This window comes from Adiantum capillus-veneris, chromosome 1, assembly GCF_014529385.1.
Source record: "Adiantum capillus-veneris isolate H3 chromosome 1, ASM1452938v2, whole genome shotgun sequence".
NCBI classification, from domain to species: domain Eukaryota; kingdom Viridiplantae; phylum Streptophyta; class Polypodiopsida; order Polypodiales; family Pteridaceae; genus Adiantum; species Adiantum capillus-veneris.
The window spans coordinates 60,251,873-60,266,087 of NC_140931.1; the positions used below are offsets into that span (position 1 = coordinate 60,251,873).

The 14,215-nt window shown below is 43.5% G+C and overlaps 1 protein-coding gene across 2 annotated transcripts in view; it reads left to right on the forward strand.

The window, feature by feature from the left end:
- The window catches only part of LOC147464864 (NADP-dependent malic enzyme-like), a 134,913-nt gene that overhangs the window by 87,650 nt on the left and 33,048 nt on the right, over nt 1–14,215 (forward strand). For both annotated transcript variants that reach the window (XM_086516928.1, XM_086516933.1), the window contains exons 5-10: nt 11,218–11,323; nt 11,416–11,481; nt 12,233–12,328; nt 12,415–12,486; nt 13,836–13,919; nt 14,000–14,098. In XM_086516928.1, coding sequence (XP_086373054.1) covers nt 11,218–11,323; nt 11,416–11,481; nt 12,233–12,328; nt 12,415–12,486; nt 13,836–13,919; nt 14,000–14,098 — 523 coding nt within the window. The remainder of the gene's footprint in view (nt 1–11,217; nt 11,324–11,415; nt 11,482–12,232; nt 12,329–12,414; nt 12,487–13,835; nt 13,920–13,999; nt 14,099–14,215) is intronic.

The following is a 14,215-nucleotide window of genomic DNA, read 5'->3' on the forward strand; positions in this document are numbered from 1 at the left end:
GAATGCGGGACAATGGTGGACAACTTTATTGCTTCAAGGGCAAGCTCCGTCTACATGGATTTACTTCAAGCAAATTTTTGTAGCAACATGGTTATCTGATGACTTTGAAGCAGATGTCATGACAGAATGGCACCAGCTTAATGCTGCTACTTGCAAGAATCTGGATGATTACAATCGGAAGTTTTGGAAAGCTCTACTTCCAGTAACTTCCTATAGGTTTGTGCCATTGACAGAACAGATTGAAAAATACTGTTGTGGCCTACCTAAAGGATTGAGAAAGTACTGTACGAAGACAAAAGTCACTACTTTGACGCAACTCATCGAGGTAGCAAACACTGGCAATGGTTTGCTCAAGGGAGAAGATTGTGAATTCAATACTAGAGTCAAGGAAGGATCAGCCAAGAAAAATTCAGCGAAGAAGTATGTTCCCAAGGGGGCTCCGAAAGTGACTCAAGAGCGAGCCAACGCAAGGAAAGAAAACGCTACGGCTGAATCAGAAAAGGGACCAGCGAAGAAATGGAAAAGACGTTTTCCTCGCAAGTCAGAAGAGCAAAAGAAGGTCCTGAGGTCAGAGAACAAATGCTTTATCTGTGAGCAGCCTCGCCACATTGCTTACAACTGTCCTACAAAGAAAAGACCCCAGCTGATTCTGATGACAAGGAAGACAAGAAAGGAAAGAAGCCCATGGCTGGTCTAGTGCCAGATATGGTGGGCGACCAGCCAAATTCAGATGCAAGTGAGCTTTGCAGAGCATGGGGAAAGGTCAGGGATCAAACAATGCTTATCTTCTTTGATCCAGGTGCCAAAGCCAACTTCATTTCCTCAGAATTGGCTTCAAAGTTGGGAATCAGACTTGAAGAGATGGGGTATACAGTAGAGGCAGGTTTGGCATGTCCTGGCCATACAGAGGCTGTGACACCCATCATTGGAAAGTTGCGTCTACATATCCAGTCCTCTGTAGATGCTGAAGAATTTTACATCATGCCACTGGACGGTTGTGATGTGTTGTTAGGTATTCCTTGGTTGTTTCGTGTACAGGGAAAATCCTGGATCCCTACAACAAAAAGATCACTGTACAGAGCAGGGGAAAGACTCACATTCTGGATGTAAAGCTTAAAGGGGAGTCTATTCCCATTGTATCAGCTTCTGCTATTACTTCTGTAATGAAAAAGCATCTTTCTGCGTACTTGGTTTTTGCACCTGAAGTGTCAGATTGTGATGAATCAAATTTATCTATGTTAGATAAAGAAAGGTCAATGTTTTTACAACAGTATAGTGACTGTTTCTCTGATTCATTACCGTCTCAATTACCGCCAGAGAGACGCGAGGACCATGCGATAGATTTGGTGCCAGGCAGTAGCCCACCAAATAAGCCTCCGTACAGGGTTAGTGCGGCTCAGCAGAAAGAGATAATGGGCCAAGTACAGGAGTTGTTAGAAAAGGGGTTGATTCAGCCCTGTTCATCTCCATTCTGTTCTCCAGTGTTGTTGGTGCAGAAAAAGGATGGCTCATGGCGTATGTGCATCGACTACCGTGCACTGAACAAGAATATCATCAAGAAGAGGTTCCCTATACCTAGAATTGATGATATTATGGACAAATTAGAAGGAGCAACTATGTTTAGCAGGATAGATCTAAAGAGTGGGTACCATCAGATCCGCATTAGATCAGAGGATGTGCACAAGACTGCTTTTAGAACGACGTTTGGCCTTTGGTCTCACAAATGCTCCTACTACGTTCAATAGGATGATGGACATAATTTTCCGTCCACACCAGCAGTTTGTTGGTACATTCTTTGATGACATGATAGTCTACTCAAAGAATGAAGAGGAGCATAGGCATCACTTGGCCATTGTGTTCAAAGAGCTACGCAGTCATAGGTTGCTCATCAATGCAAAGAAAAGTGAGTTTTTTTTGGAAGAGATCCACTTTCTGGGACACATTGTCTCAAAGGATGGTGTCAGAATGGATCCTGCAAAAGTTGAAGCGATTAAGTCATGGCCAGATTTGAAGACGGTGCATGATGTCCGAAGTTTCTTGGGACTATGCTCCTATTACAGAAGGTTTATCCGAAATTTCGCTGAGATTGCTTCACCTTTACACGCTCTTCAAAAGAAGGTAGCCACCTTTAGACGGACACAGAAAGAGATTTCAGCTTTTAATCTCTTAAAGGAAAAGATGACTTCAGATCCAGTCATTGTGTTGCCAGATCTTAGGAAGTCATTTGTGGTCTAGTGTGACGCCTGCGGTAGTAGCATTGGTGCAGTGCTAATGCAAGATGGCAGGGTAGTAGCCTATGAGAGCAGAATTTTGCATGGGCCAGAGATGACCATGCAGGTCTATGAGAAAGAGTTAGTGGCTGTGATTCATGCGCTCTTAAGTTGGAAACACTACCTGCTAGGTGCAGACTTTGTTGTCCAAAAGGACCATCAGACCTTGCGGTACTTCTTGACACAAACAAAGTTATCTGAGAAGCATATGCGATGGGCAAATATCTTGTCCATGTTCCATTTTCAGATTGTGCATGTGGAAGGCAAGAAGAACGTTTTGGCTGATGCCTTGTCTAGGAAGCCACAAATTTGAGCTGTGTCAATTCCCTATCATCATGAACTTGATGATATGAGAGAACAGTATGAAAATGATGAAGATTTTGCAAGGGTCTTCGAGCAGCTAATGCAAGGACAACGTCATGAACACTATCTTCTCAAAGATGGGTTCATGATGATGCATGGCAGATTGTGTGTCACAAAGCCATTGCGACGCAAAGTGATGGAAGAGAGTCATGTCCCACCGTATGCAGGGCATCGTGGTATCGATGCTACAGTTAAAGCGGTTGAGACATTCTTCTATTGGCCTACATTGAGAAGAGATGTGGATGCGTTTGTGCGAGAATGCCTAATATGCCAAAAGGTCAAGTTTGAGAGGCAAAAGGCACCAGGGTTATTGCAACCACTACCTATTCCAGATAAACCATGGGAAAGTATTGCTATGGATTTTATCTTTGATCTTCCGAGAACGCAGACAGGAAACGATGGTATTTGGACCATCATTTGCAGATTCAGCAAACAGGCTCATTTTATTCCTGTCACGAAGAAGATAAAGCCAGATCAGATGGCACGCTTGTTTATGAGCAATATTTTCAAGTATCATGGCATGCCACAGTCGATTGTTAGCGACCGTGATCCACGCATGACAAGTTTGTTCTGGAGAGGCTTGTTTGAGAATATGGGCACCACGCTCAAATTCTCTTCGTCATTTCATCCTCAAACAGATGGGCAGTCAGAAGAGGCAAATTCTACTGTCCTAGATCTGTTGAAGTGCTATGTGTCAGAGCATAAAGGAAAGTGCGAGGAGTATTTGCCATTCGTGGAGTATGCATACAATAATACAGTGCATTTATCAACTGGCAAGGCACCTTTTGAGATAGTTGAAGGTGGCAAGAAAGTTCCTCCCATACTGCATACAAAGGACAAGATATTTGAAGCAGATAAGTATGTTCAGGACATGGATTAAATGTACAAGAAGGTCAAAGTGGCCTTAGAAAAGACTCAGGCAAAGCAAAAGAAAGCAGCTGATCGTCACCGTCGTGAAGTGGTATATTCACTTGGTGATTGGGTGCTTTTACGCTTTGAAAAGGCAAGGTTAAAGAAGATGAAGGGCAAGGAAAGATTGTTTCCAAAGCTCAGCATGCGTTAGTATGGGCCTTTTCAAGTGTGCGACATAATCAGTGATGTTGCATATAGGCTGAAATTTCCTGACAGTTGGAAGATTCACAATGCGTTTCATGTGAGTCTTCTTAGACCCTATGTGGGTGATGTGCCAGAAGATATGCCAGCTGAAGATCAGTCGGAAGTCGAGGAACTTGACGAGATCTTGGTCCCGGAACAGATTTTGGCACACAAAGAAAGGAAAGTGAAAGGCAAGGTTGCTAGGCGATACTTGGTAAAGTTCAGAAACTCTCCACCAATGGATGCTAAGTGGATGGAAGAAGGTGAACTTGCAGAGTCACCAACTGTGTTATCACTTTACCTTGAAGCCTTCGATTTGCAACCTACCTTGACCCCTTGAGTTTCAAAGCTACATGGATTGTCAGTGTGACAATGGCTTCTGAAACAAATGATGTACATGGTATTTAAAGTGAGCTCAAATGAAATACCTGTTACATGAATGTTAGAGCTGTACAGATTGTCAGTTTGGCAATTGCTCTTATGGAATGTCCAAAAGTTTGGTTAGTGCTATAGAAGTGAGTATTTCTTGTCAGTTTGTCAAGGATACAGTAGTTGCTTCTATTAAAGAGTACATGTGTAACTGCATTCTTAAACTGTCGGTTTGGGTATGCTCGAAAGTGTTACGGGATCCAACGTGTACTATAAGACAGTGGCAAAATGTGCAGCTACCATTTTGTCATTGGAAAGTTAGTGACTCAAAGCAATGGCACAGTGCGCAGCTACCACTATGTCATTGGGACAGGGTTCACACGCAGACAATACATGTGTCGACGAGGTGTTGAATACACCAGGGTTGACAATGAGCATGTATGTGTCGTACATGTGTCGAAAGGTGTTGAATACATCAGTGTTGACTGTGAGCATGTACGACATAGATGCAAACGAGGACGTTTGAGATTTCAAGAGGGGGGTATGTCACCAGCGTGTGACTACTATCTATCCTTTTTGTTGATTTCTTTCTTATTATCTATTTACTTTCACTTTTTGGAAACACCCCTCGGGAAATCTAACTGCCCTGCATTGCATAGCTAGTGTGGAACTGTTCAGAGGGAGTCCATGCTTGAGGGCAATAGAGCACTAAGGTTGGACAAGGACTATGGTTAGCCAAGTGGGGTCATTGACTAGCCAAAGTGGAATCCTTTGCTACAGAGGCTACATTTCAGTTCTGGATGTGGCCGTAGTGTACAAAGAGGGTCGAATGACCTAGAAAGATACAATGGCAGTATCTCCTAAAATTTAGGGAACTGCTATTTTGGGACCTGAAAATGTGTTGGCGTCATTACCTCCGGAATGACAAGGGGAACATTTTCTTACTCTGTCGTGAAGTCAACTGGGCAACCGGTTGGGAGATTTTTAGGCGGCAACCCCGAAACGGGAAAATGCTTGTAAATGTGCCAAGTGGCACATTCTAGTGCAGTTTCTAATGCAAGAGAGAGTTGGCGCTGAATTTGAAGAGAGGAGGGGCTGTTTTGCAGAAATTGTCACAGGTTAAGAGCTATGGAGTGCTTGGTTTCCCTCTTATGCACAGTGCGGTGCCAGGAGTGATGCCCTGCACGCTACGCACTGCCCTCTCTCTCCCCTTTGGCAGTATGTTATGCCCCTCTAGTGGGCTCTTCATTTGACCAATGTACAGTTGTGTGGGTTCATGCGCGATTGCCGAGGCAAGAGCCTCTTGCACAGGTACTGGATTAGCTAGCGGCTAACCCCCCCGCAAGTACAGGTGAATTCGGAGAGGTTTCACGCCAGAAATTTCGTCCGATTCAAAGGGCAAGTAGCCCTATAGGTGCGGGAGCTCGAGGACTTGCTACGGATGCGACCGGCACGCGAAACGGAGCCCAAAACAGTAAATTACAGCCTGCTGTGTATTTTTGCAGGTTTAGGGTTTTGGCCCTAAACGGACCCTAATACCCCCAGGAGGTTCGGGGACGCAAGGGGACCGCTGTACAGGTGATCTGGCGCATTTTCGGGGCTGAAAACAGAGAATTCAGCGTGCTGCAGATTCTCGCCAGGTTTTGCAAAGTGCATGTATGCGTCGGGAAAGTCGGCCAATGCGTGGGAATACTGATTGTGAAGGGTTCTAGTACAGTTATGCTACCGAAATCAAGCCAGAGCAGTCAAAATTCAGCCAAGGTTGTGCGGGGCAGCTTGGAAAGAACCACAGCGTATATTCCCTCTTTTAAACAATAAAGACATACTTAAAGGGGCGCCTAAATTAGGGGCCAATCTGGTGTCGGTTTTCTCATACAGGTGCATTCTAGCATCTGTATCCCATTCCCCTCTCTTGTGTCACTATAGCGCAGGTATAATAGACGACTAATAATGGGTGAAAGCTAAATCAAGGTTTGAAGTAAAGTCTACCGCCCTTTTTGGATTGAACAGGCCGGTTACAAGAGATTATGCCAGGTTTATGAGAGAGAGCCAGAGATAGAGGAGCACTATATTTGCCAATGCATAGCATACTATGAGATCTGTGCGCGTTCTCATTGCTCCTTCAGAGAAGGCTTTGGACCTTTATCCCGCATCATGGATTACTATGATCAAAGGTGCCTAGGTCTCTCACCTCTAGGTCTCTTCTTGATGAAGATCCATAAACTCAAAGAGACTATTGTTAGGAGCAAAGGACCTACACATACAGGTAGATCACTACTTTTTACAGAGGGACTTCTCAAGATGGCCCACCACAGGTCACCCAATCACACCCTCATTGCCACTCACGGCCCCCAAGGATGCGAGGATCTTCACACCATAGACGAGGTCTACATTAGAGGTTATGGAGCATCATTGAGCAACATCCCCCCCCAAAAAAAAGGGAAAAAAAAAAGAACTGACCATGGAGGACATTGAGGCCTTAGTGTAGAGAGTCATGAGAGAGATCACCATTGCCTACTTTCCCTATCGTGCACCTCATTAGCCCTCATGTGATGTGATTGTACCCCTTCCCATATGTTTTGAGCTAATGTAATATGTGATGAGGATGTCGACGATGATGAGGATGTAAGTTAAGCTTACATACCTACCCTCTCTAGGTACCCTCAATTATTCTTTTTTTAATCTTTATGTTCTCTTGACATTGTAATAGAGTGACGCATGGATGTAACGTTTTGGTCTCATAGGTCACAACCGTCCTGCCAGAGTTCTCACTATGGAAGAGATTGATGTTATCCGCCGTCTTCCGATGAGAGATGTCTTTGGATACTAATTTATATGATGCCTACCTCTACTGTGAGAGCCCCCCCCCCCCCCCCAAAAAAAAAAAAAAAAAAGAAACCCTTATTGCCCTTCCATTTTAGGTAGATGTGTAGTTGTGTTTCAGCTTACACAAACATTGTATTGGATTCACCAAACATTGTAAACTTTTGGTCGCATGGGTCATTGTGGCCTTTTTGAAGACGTTAATACATCATTTCAGTTCATTTTCAGGTCAGATTGAGGTTGCCAAGAAAGGGAAAAGTAAGGAAACAACATCCACACCCACCATTATCAACCTGACACTAGAAGAGGAGCAAAGAAGACGTGTACACTCTCTACATGTGAGAATTTGCGGCCTTAAAGACAAAGATAATGTAGACAAAAAGGTAAAAGAACTCATGGATTCAATCGGAGTTCATGAGCCGATGCACTCAAGAGCTTGGAGAATGGGCAACAAGAAAAGTGGGAGCAAGGAGGAAACCTCAAAAGAAAGGGCACTTATCCTTCGTTTCCCCCATGGAAGCGAAGAAGGACTTTTTGAAGAAGAGACCAACTCTCAAGAAGACCGGCATCTTTCTTGGGAATGACCTCTCTCTGACAGGTCGCCCATATGCAAGAGATAATGCCAGAGATTAGAGTGGCAAGGGAAAAAGGTAAGATTGCGTTTTACCAAGATGGAAGAGTGGTGATATTGGAGCCACGCTCCACATGACACTGTGAGACCTATGGGACCACACTCAAAGTTGCTACCTCGAATTGTAATGGATCTACGCATCTTGATGTAGGTGCTTTTGAGGAGAGTTTTAGTGGGAGAGACATCATCTTTTACTCTGAGACACATCAGGCCCCTAGGCAGTCTATGCGTCACATTATTGGATGGGAGACGGCTTGTAGACAGGAGGAACGATCAGAGCACAGAGGGCGGGGCTCAGGAGGAGTGAGTGTGTTTTTTCAAGGAAAAGTTGCAGCCATTGATACATATAGCTCGTAGGGGTGAGTAAAGCTAGGTAGATGTGGGTGAGATTGAGAGTAGAGATTGGTAGATATCTTTACATTGCTATTTGCTACTTCCCCCCGAGTACATCAGTATATGCACCTCTAGAGGACAGTCCCCCTTCTCTATTTTGGACGATGACATATGGGAATTCTCTAGAGATGGCGACATTATCATTCTAGGGGACTTCAATGCTAGGACTGCCCATCTTAGACAGTATTTTATGATACTTCAGAGGAGATGCTGAGAGAGCTGGATGTTGTAGAGACGGGCCTATCTAGACTATCACAGGATGGGGAACATACTGAGTATGGACGACACTTGATAGACATGGGGACTACACATGGATTGGCCATCTTGAATCGCCTACACAGATTTCCCGCTGCGGGAGGTTTCACATGCTTTCCACACAGACATGGAGCCAGCACGTTATAATCCATGGCACAACCAAGCCTCATCTCTAGTATCCAGGATCTCATAGTTGGGCCAGACCTATTGGGGTGGTAGTGGATTATGCTATTGTGTCGTTGACCATCTCTTTCCAATTCAGTGTAGCACACAGTCCACGGGTAGCAGCCCCTACTCGCTACACCTTCACGCGGGAGATGGATTCTCTATACATAAACGGGTTTTATAGATGCCTATGCACTGAGGAGCCAGGACGACCTCTGGAGGAGCTTACTACTATACTGACACAAACATTACATGATGCAGCAGCAGAGGCATACCCACACACCCAGCTTGAGCATAGACGCCGTTGTGGGAGCAAGCCTCAGAACAGTTGGTATGATGAGAAATGCCGCCATACTAGAGCTAGACTTCAGAGGGAAGTGCTTTTGGGGGACATCACTCACAGACACCTAGTGCGGCGGAAGAATAGGGCATTTTTGGCTCGACTAGAGCAGGATCTCTACCAACTATTCTCGAGTCACGACTCGTGTGAGGCATGGCGGCTCTTTCATGAGCTGTCCCCCCTCCTTTCCATTACCTCTACAGAGACTTGGGATCAGTTCGCATCATCTTTGTACACAGTTTCTGGACAGCCGTCCCTTCTCCACCCCCCGATCCATGCCCCCACACGTTTTTTCAACCCGCTGAGATGGTGAAGAAGGCCATTGACAGGATGAGGACTGAGAGAGCATATGATCATGATGGCGTGGTGGCTAAGCATTTCATGCATGCTAGAGATCTATTAGCAGAGCTTCTAGTAGTCATGTTTAACCGTGCCATGTGTGAGGGCTTGTCTGATGCTTCGAGCCTATGTACGATTGTACCTATCTTCAAATTAGGAGACCCTATGGAGCTTGGGAGTTATCGCACATCTTCACACCAGCTGCAGATTGAGACTTGGAGATACATCGGAGTACCAACAGAGGCCAAGACATGTCCCCTGTGTGACATGGAGCCTGAGGTAGAGTTACACTACACATGCCACTGCCCCGTCTACGACGAGATACGAGTCCGTTTGCACTGCTTGTTCAGAGAGGGCTTTGGACCACTCTCCAAAGTCATGAGGTATGAGGATCGAAGATGTCTAGGTTTGTTTCTGCTCGAGTGCACAGACCGAGAGAGAGCCTGATGAGAGGAGAGGCCAGCCAGTCTTAGAGATACATCACAGACTACTTTAGAGTAGACATTGGACACCCTGAGGAGCTACTCCCACAGCAGATCTTGTCGCCTCACACCAGAGGCACACTGATCGACCGAGCGACTGAGTTGGGGAGAACCAGACGCTCACGACTCCGGAGGACTACACAACATCGACGGAGGTTACATCAGAGGATTCGGATCACTTTGGCCTGACATGCACGACGCCCGGTCAGACTGCTTACCATGGAGGAGATTGATGAGATCCGCCTGCGACCAATGTTGGATCTCTTGTGACTTGTGATTTGGCTATCCCGGCTAGCTGCCTAGTTCACACCTACCAGTTTAGAATTTCATAGTATTTATATTTTATCATTTTGTCTTTTCATTTTGTTACTCTGACTTTGTATCAGATCCACCGCATTGTAACACTCTGGTCTCATAGGTCCTTTTGGCCTTTTGAAGACTGTGCACGGATGGTGCAGACGTGCTGTGTATAACTGAAGATAATGGACCTATTGCTGCATTCTGCATTGGTGTACCTGATCTAGTCCACCCACACTCCATACCCATCATCGTAGGCTGGGTAGCCCTATTTTCATGTAGAAGTATTTCCCTAAGTCCTTGTATATGAGCTTGAAGGTCATTAATCATTTGGGACTTTAACTTCAAGGCTTGCTGTAATACGAATATTGTAGCATCTCGATCGGCGATGGCGCTCTCAGCTACTCATAGTCTGTGCATGGATTGTGCAGACGTGCTGTGTATAACTGAAGATAATGGACCCTAGACGACGAACCACACAAAAGGAGATAATCCATAAACCTAAAAAACTACGGATATATACAACATAAAGAGCCACCAACGGCTCACCAATATCTAATCCAACTAAGCATATCTCTGAACTGTGGTGGTGGTGTGCTAGCCACGGTGTCGACTGGACCACCACTCGTATCCCTGCCACGTGTCATTGACCCGGTAAGAGAGTCCGTCTAGTGTGGAACAAGCCAACTGTGACTAACTGCCTATCCGACGGCCAGTGACACTGTAGCCCTGCTACACAGACCCCTCATGCTATGTCCAATCCAATGGCAATAACCGACATATAGCCCTCGTAGACTATGTTATTGCTAGTGCTTTCTATTTGTGGAAAGTGTACCATATCACATGAGTGAACTGCAGGGTTTTACCATATCACATGAGTTTACCACGGGATTAATTTACACTCCAAAAATAAAGATTTATTAAAGTATACATTAGGAAACGTTTGATGAAGATTGCCGGGTATTTGGGTCAGCATGATGTACCAATGATTTGAGTCATGAAGATTAAAAAGAGAAAAAAGTGCGGATGGAACAAAGTAAGGGAAAATAATAGGCTGTTTCCGAATGCTTCTTAGGATAATGAGTGTAAGCGGTTGAATTTTGATTTTTGCTAATTCTATAGCTCTCTACAGCTGAATCAACCTTGAAGAAAATCCAAACTCAATATAGTAATGAAGCTTGTTTCTATCCACATCTGGCCCTTTGTTCTGATATCTTTGTCATGTTTCCATCATTGTAGACTTGCCCTCATCTCATTTACAAACAACTGTTTAAGTAAATTATCCATCTGAAGTGATTGTTGCTCAAACTTCAGCTCATGATGGGTGTAAAAAAGCACTTTACAATCAAGTTGAATTTCTCTTTGTATGTGTCTGACCCAAGAATTGTTCATCAGGAGCAAAGTTTTGGATGTTCTGAAAAATTGGCCAGAAAAGCTTGTAAGTGTGATTGTAGTCACGGATGGTGAACGAATTTTAGGGCTGGGAGACCTTGGATGTCAGGTATGCTTCCTAACTTCACCTTGGTACCATCTGCTGGTTTAAGTGAATTTTCAATTTGGTCCTAATCTGATATTTTTGGCTATTGGTGGCAGGGAATGGGCATACCGGTTGGGAAACTTGCTCTTTACACTGCAATTGGTGGGGTCAGAGATTCAGCGGTACAAATTTATCTCATTCGAGTTATTTACAAATTTCTTGTTGTAATAGACCTTTTCAATCAACTCCTACCCTTAGGGGGAGCAGATCTCTGTGTCGATCCTATATATAGAATTTTGGTTCTGACATGCTCAGGTGGTAAAACTTGTCCAATACTACGTGTCATTCATGGTTTTCTAAATATGTGCAAGAAATTGATTGAGATTGGTGTATGGAGAACTTGCACAGGCTGATCTTTCCAAGTTTGATGTCAAGTTAAGAGGGTCTGTTCTGACTATGTCAATGACATACAAAGATTTGTCATTATCTCCACTGCTCATAGAAAAGTACACATCGGCTCTATGCTATTTGTGGTGCTGAATGTGCAAGCTTGTGTACAGCTCTAGCTCTAAATTCAACCATGATCATTATCTAGACATCAATCCCTGATTCAAATCTGCTTTTGTCTTGCTTGAATACATCAGGAGCAATCTTGTCCTTTCCTAGTGACTGCAGGCAATGGAGTTAACGCTGAAATCTCACGTTCTACTGACCTTTTCTCTTTTTGTACAGATTTTGATCTGCTTTATTTTGCTTAGTTTCCATACACATGCACAGAAATGGAGAGTGACTGAATGCTCCTATGAGCTTCTTTGTGTGGACTTCTCCATGAAATCATGCACAGATCCCACAAAACATACGAGTTCGAGTTCTTTAGTGAAAAAAAATAGCTTGTCCATGATTCCCCTAATAGGAATTCTTTTATTGTTGCAGTGTTTACCCATAACTCTTGATGTGGGAACAAATAATGAGGACTTACTGAAAGATAAGTTCTATACTGGCCTTCGACAGAAGCGAGCAACTGGAAAGGTTTGCACCTCTTCATGTTGATGGCTTGTTTGAAGTGCACTTGCTGGGATATCATCATTTATTAATTTTTTATGATTTGGATGTAGGAGTACGATGATTTTCTCAATGAGTTCATGTGGGCAGTCAAACAAGCATATGGAGAGAAAGTTCTTGTGCAGGTCAGGAAAAAGCATTTTTGCAACAGCAGGTCCTCCCAGCAGTTTGCTGCGGGTGTCTCCCCATTTATTTTTGTTATTTCTTTTCATCATTACATACAAATGTACATGTAAAATCACACTTATCCAAAGAAAAGAGATCAACATACAACTCATGAAAAATGGAAGTGGAGATGGAAAGTTGGTCGAGCCCCCTTTCACAGATCAGGATTCCCGGTCCTCGTCCCTCAAAAGATTGGATTGTGAATCAGTATCAATAAAGTACTCCACAGACTAAGAATCATTTTCCATCATTGGCATTAAGCTTTCCGCACAGAATTGTTACAACTTAGAATGTGGTCTCGCAGGCGCCAATTATCAGTATAATGTAACTGGTTCAACCACACCGAAATTGTCTTAGTTGCAAAAGACTTTCTTAGTTAGTTATGACAAATAGCTGATCCACATATGACCGTGCAAGAGGTCAAAGTAACTGATAATTGTGCTTCGCATGACCACTGTGTACATGGTCTTACACCATTTCATGTCCATACAGAATGATAGCATTGGATACAATTTTGTTCCAATGCCAGTTAGCCTTCAGTACACATGATTGCAGTCCTTCTATCCCCTCCTTTTTTCCTTCTGGTCGTAAGCAAGAACTTCTCATTAAACCGGTTGCTTGTCAGCATGGTTTGCACTCATTAAATAAAAAGGAATGGGAACGAATCTGTTTATTACAATTAAAACAATAGCATTTAGGGGTGACATTAAGTGTGTGCTTGTGCCTTGTTTACTCTGTTTTCACAAGGTTTGATACCTGACGAAAGACGAGTTCAAGAAGTCTTCATTATCTAGCGCTTTCATCAGAGCCTTTGCAGGTTAACATATTATACCAGACCAAACATCTTTTGGCATGTAACGTCAACCTCTTCCTTGTAGTAGCATCGTCATAACTTCTCTATTGCAAAGTAATCTACCAAAAGGACCATGATTCAAACGTTAATTGGCATAAAGATACATTATCTGAAGTTTAAAACAACTCTTCATGGTTTGGTGGTAGTACTCGGAGCCTACACGACACTTTTGTGTCCTTTAAGTGCCTTTCAGAATCTTCAATAGATGTTTGTGAGAGAAAAAAAAGATTGCAAGATGTAAAGGAAATAAGGGATCCTGAGACACTTTTTATCAATTTTTCTTCCAATGCTCCAGTTGTAAGGTTGTTATCTTTGAAGAGTTATGCTCCAGTATCCTATGTCCAGATTTTACATATTGTCAAAAGTATCTTAAGGTTGTTCATTGAAGGTACAAATTTCTTTCTTGCCTCTGCTGTTATAACTATTTGGCTAACTAAGCTTTTTTCTGAACTTCAGTTTGAGGATTTTGCAAACCATAATGCATTCAAGCTTCTTGAAAGATATCAAAAGACTCATCTTGTTTTCAATGATGATATCCAAGTAAGTTAATCACTGTGCATGTGCTTGTGTGGGTGTGTATTGTTACCTTGCTAAACTGCTGGACAATATACAAAAAGCAGGGCACTTCTGTTGTGATACTTGGAGGCATTCTTGCTGCTTTGAAGTCAACGGGAGAAAACATTAGAGATCAGACGTTCCTTTTCTTCGGTGCAGGCGAGGTATGCTATGTATCTTTCCAATAAAATCTTCAACGCATTAAACATGATTGCTCTCTGTCACATCGTCAAGTTAAACTTGAGCAGAATGGCTAGCTCAATAAGACCAGCTTGAGCTGG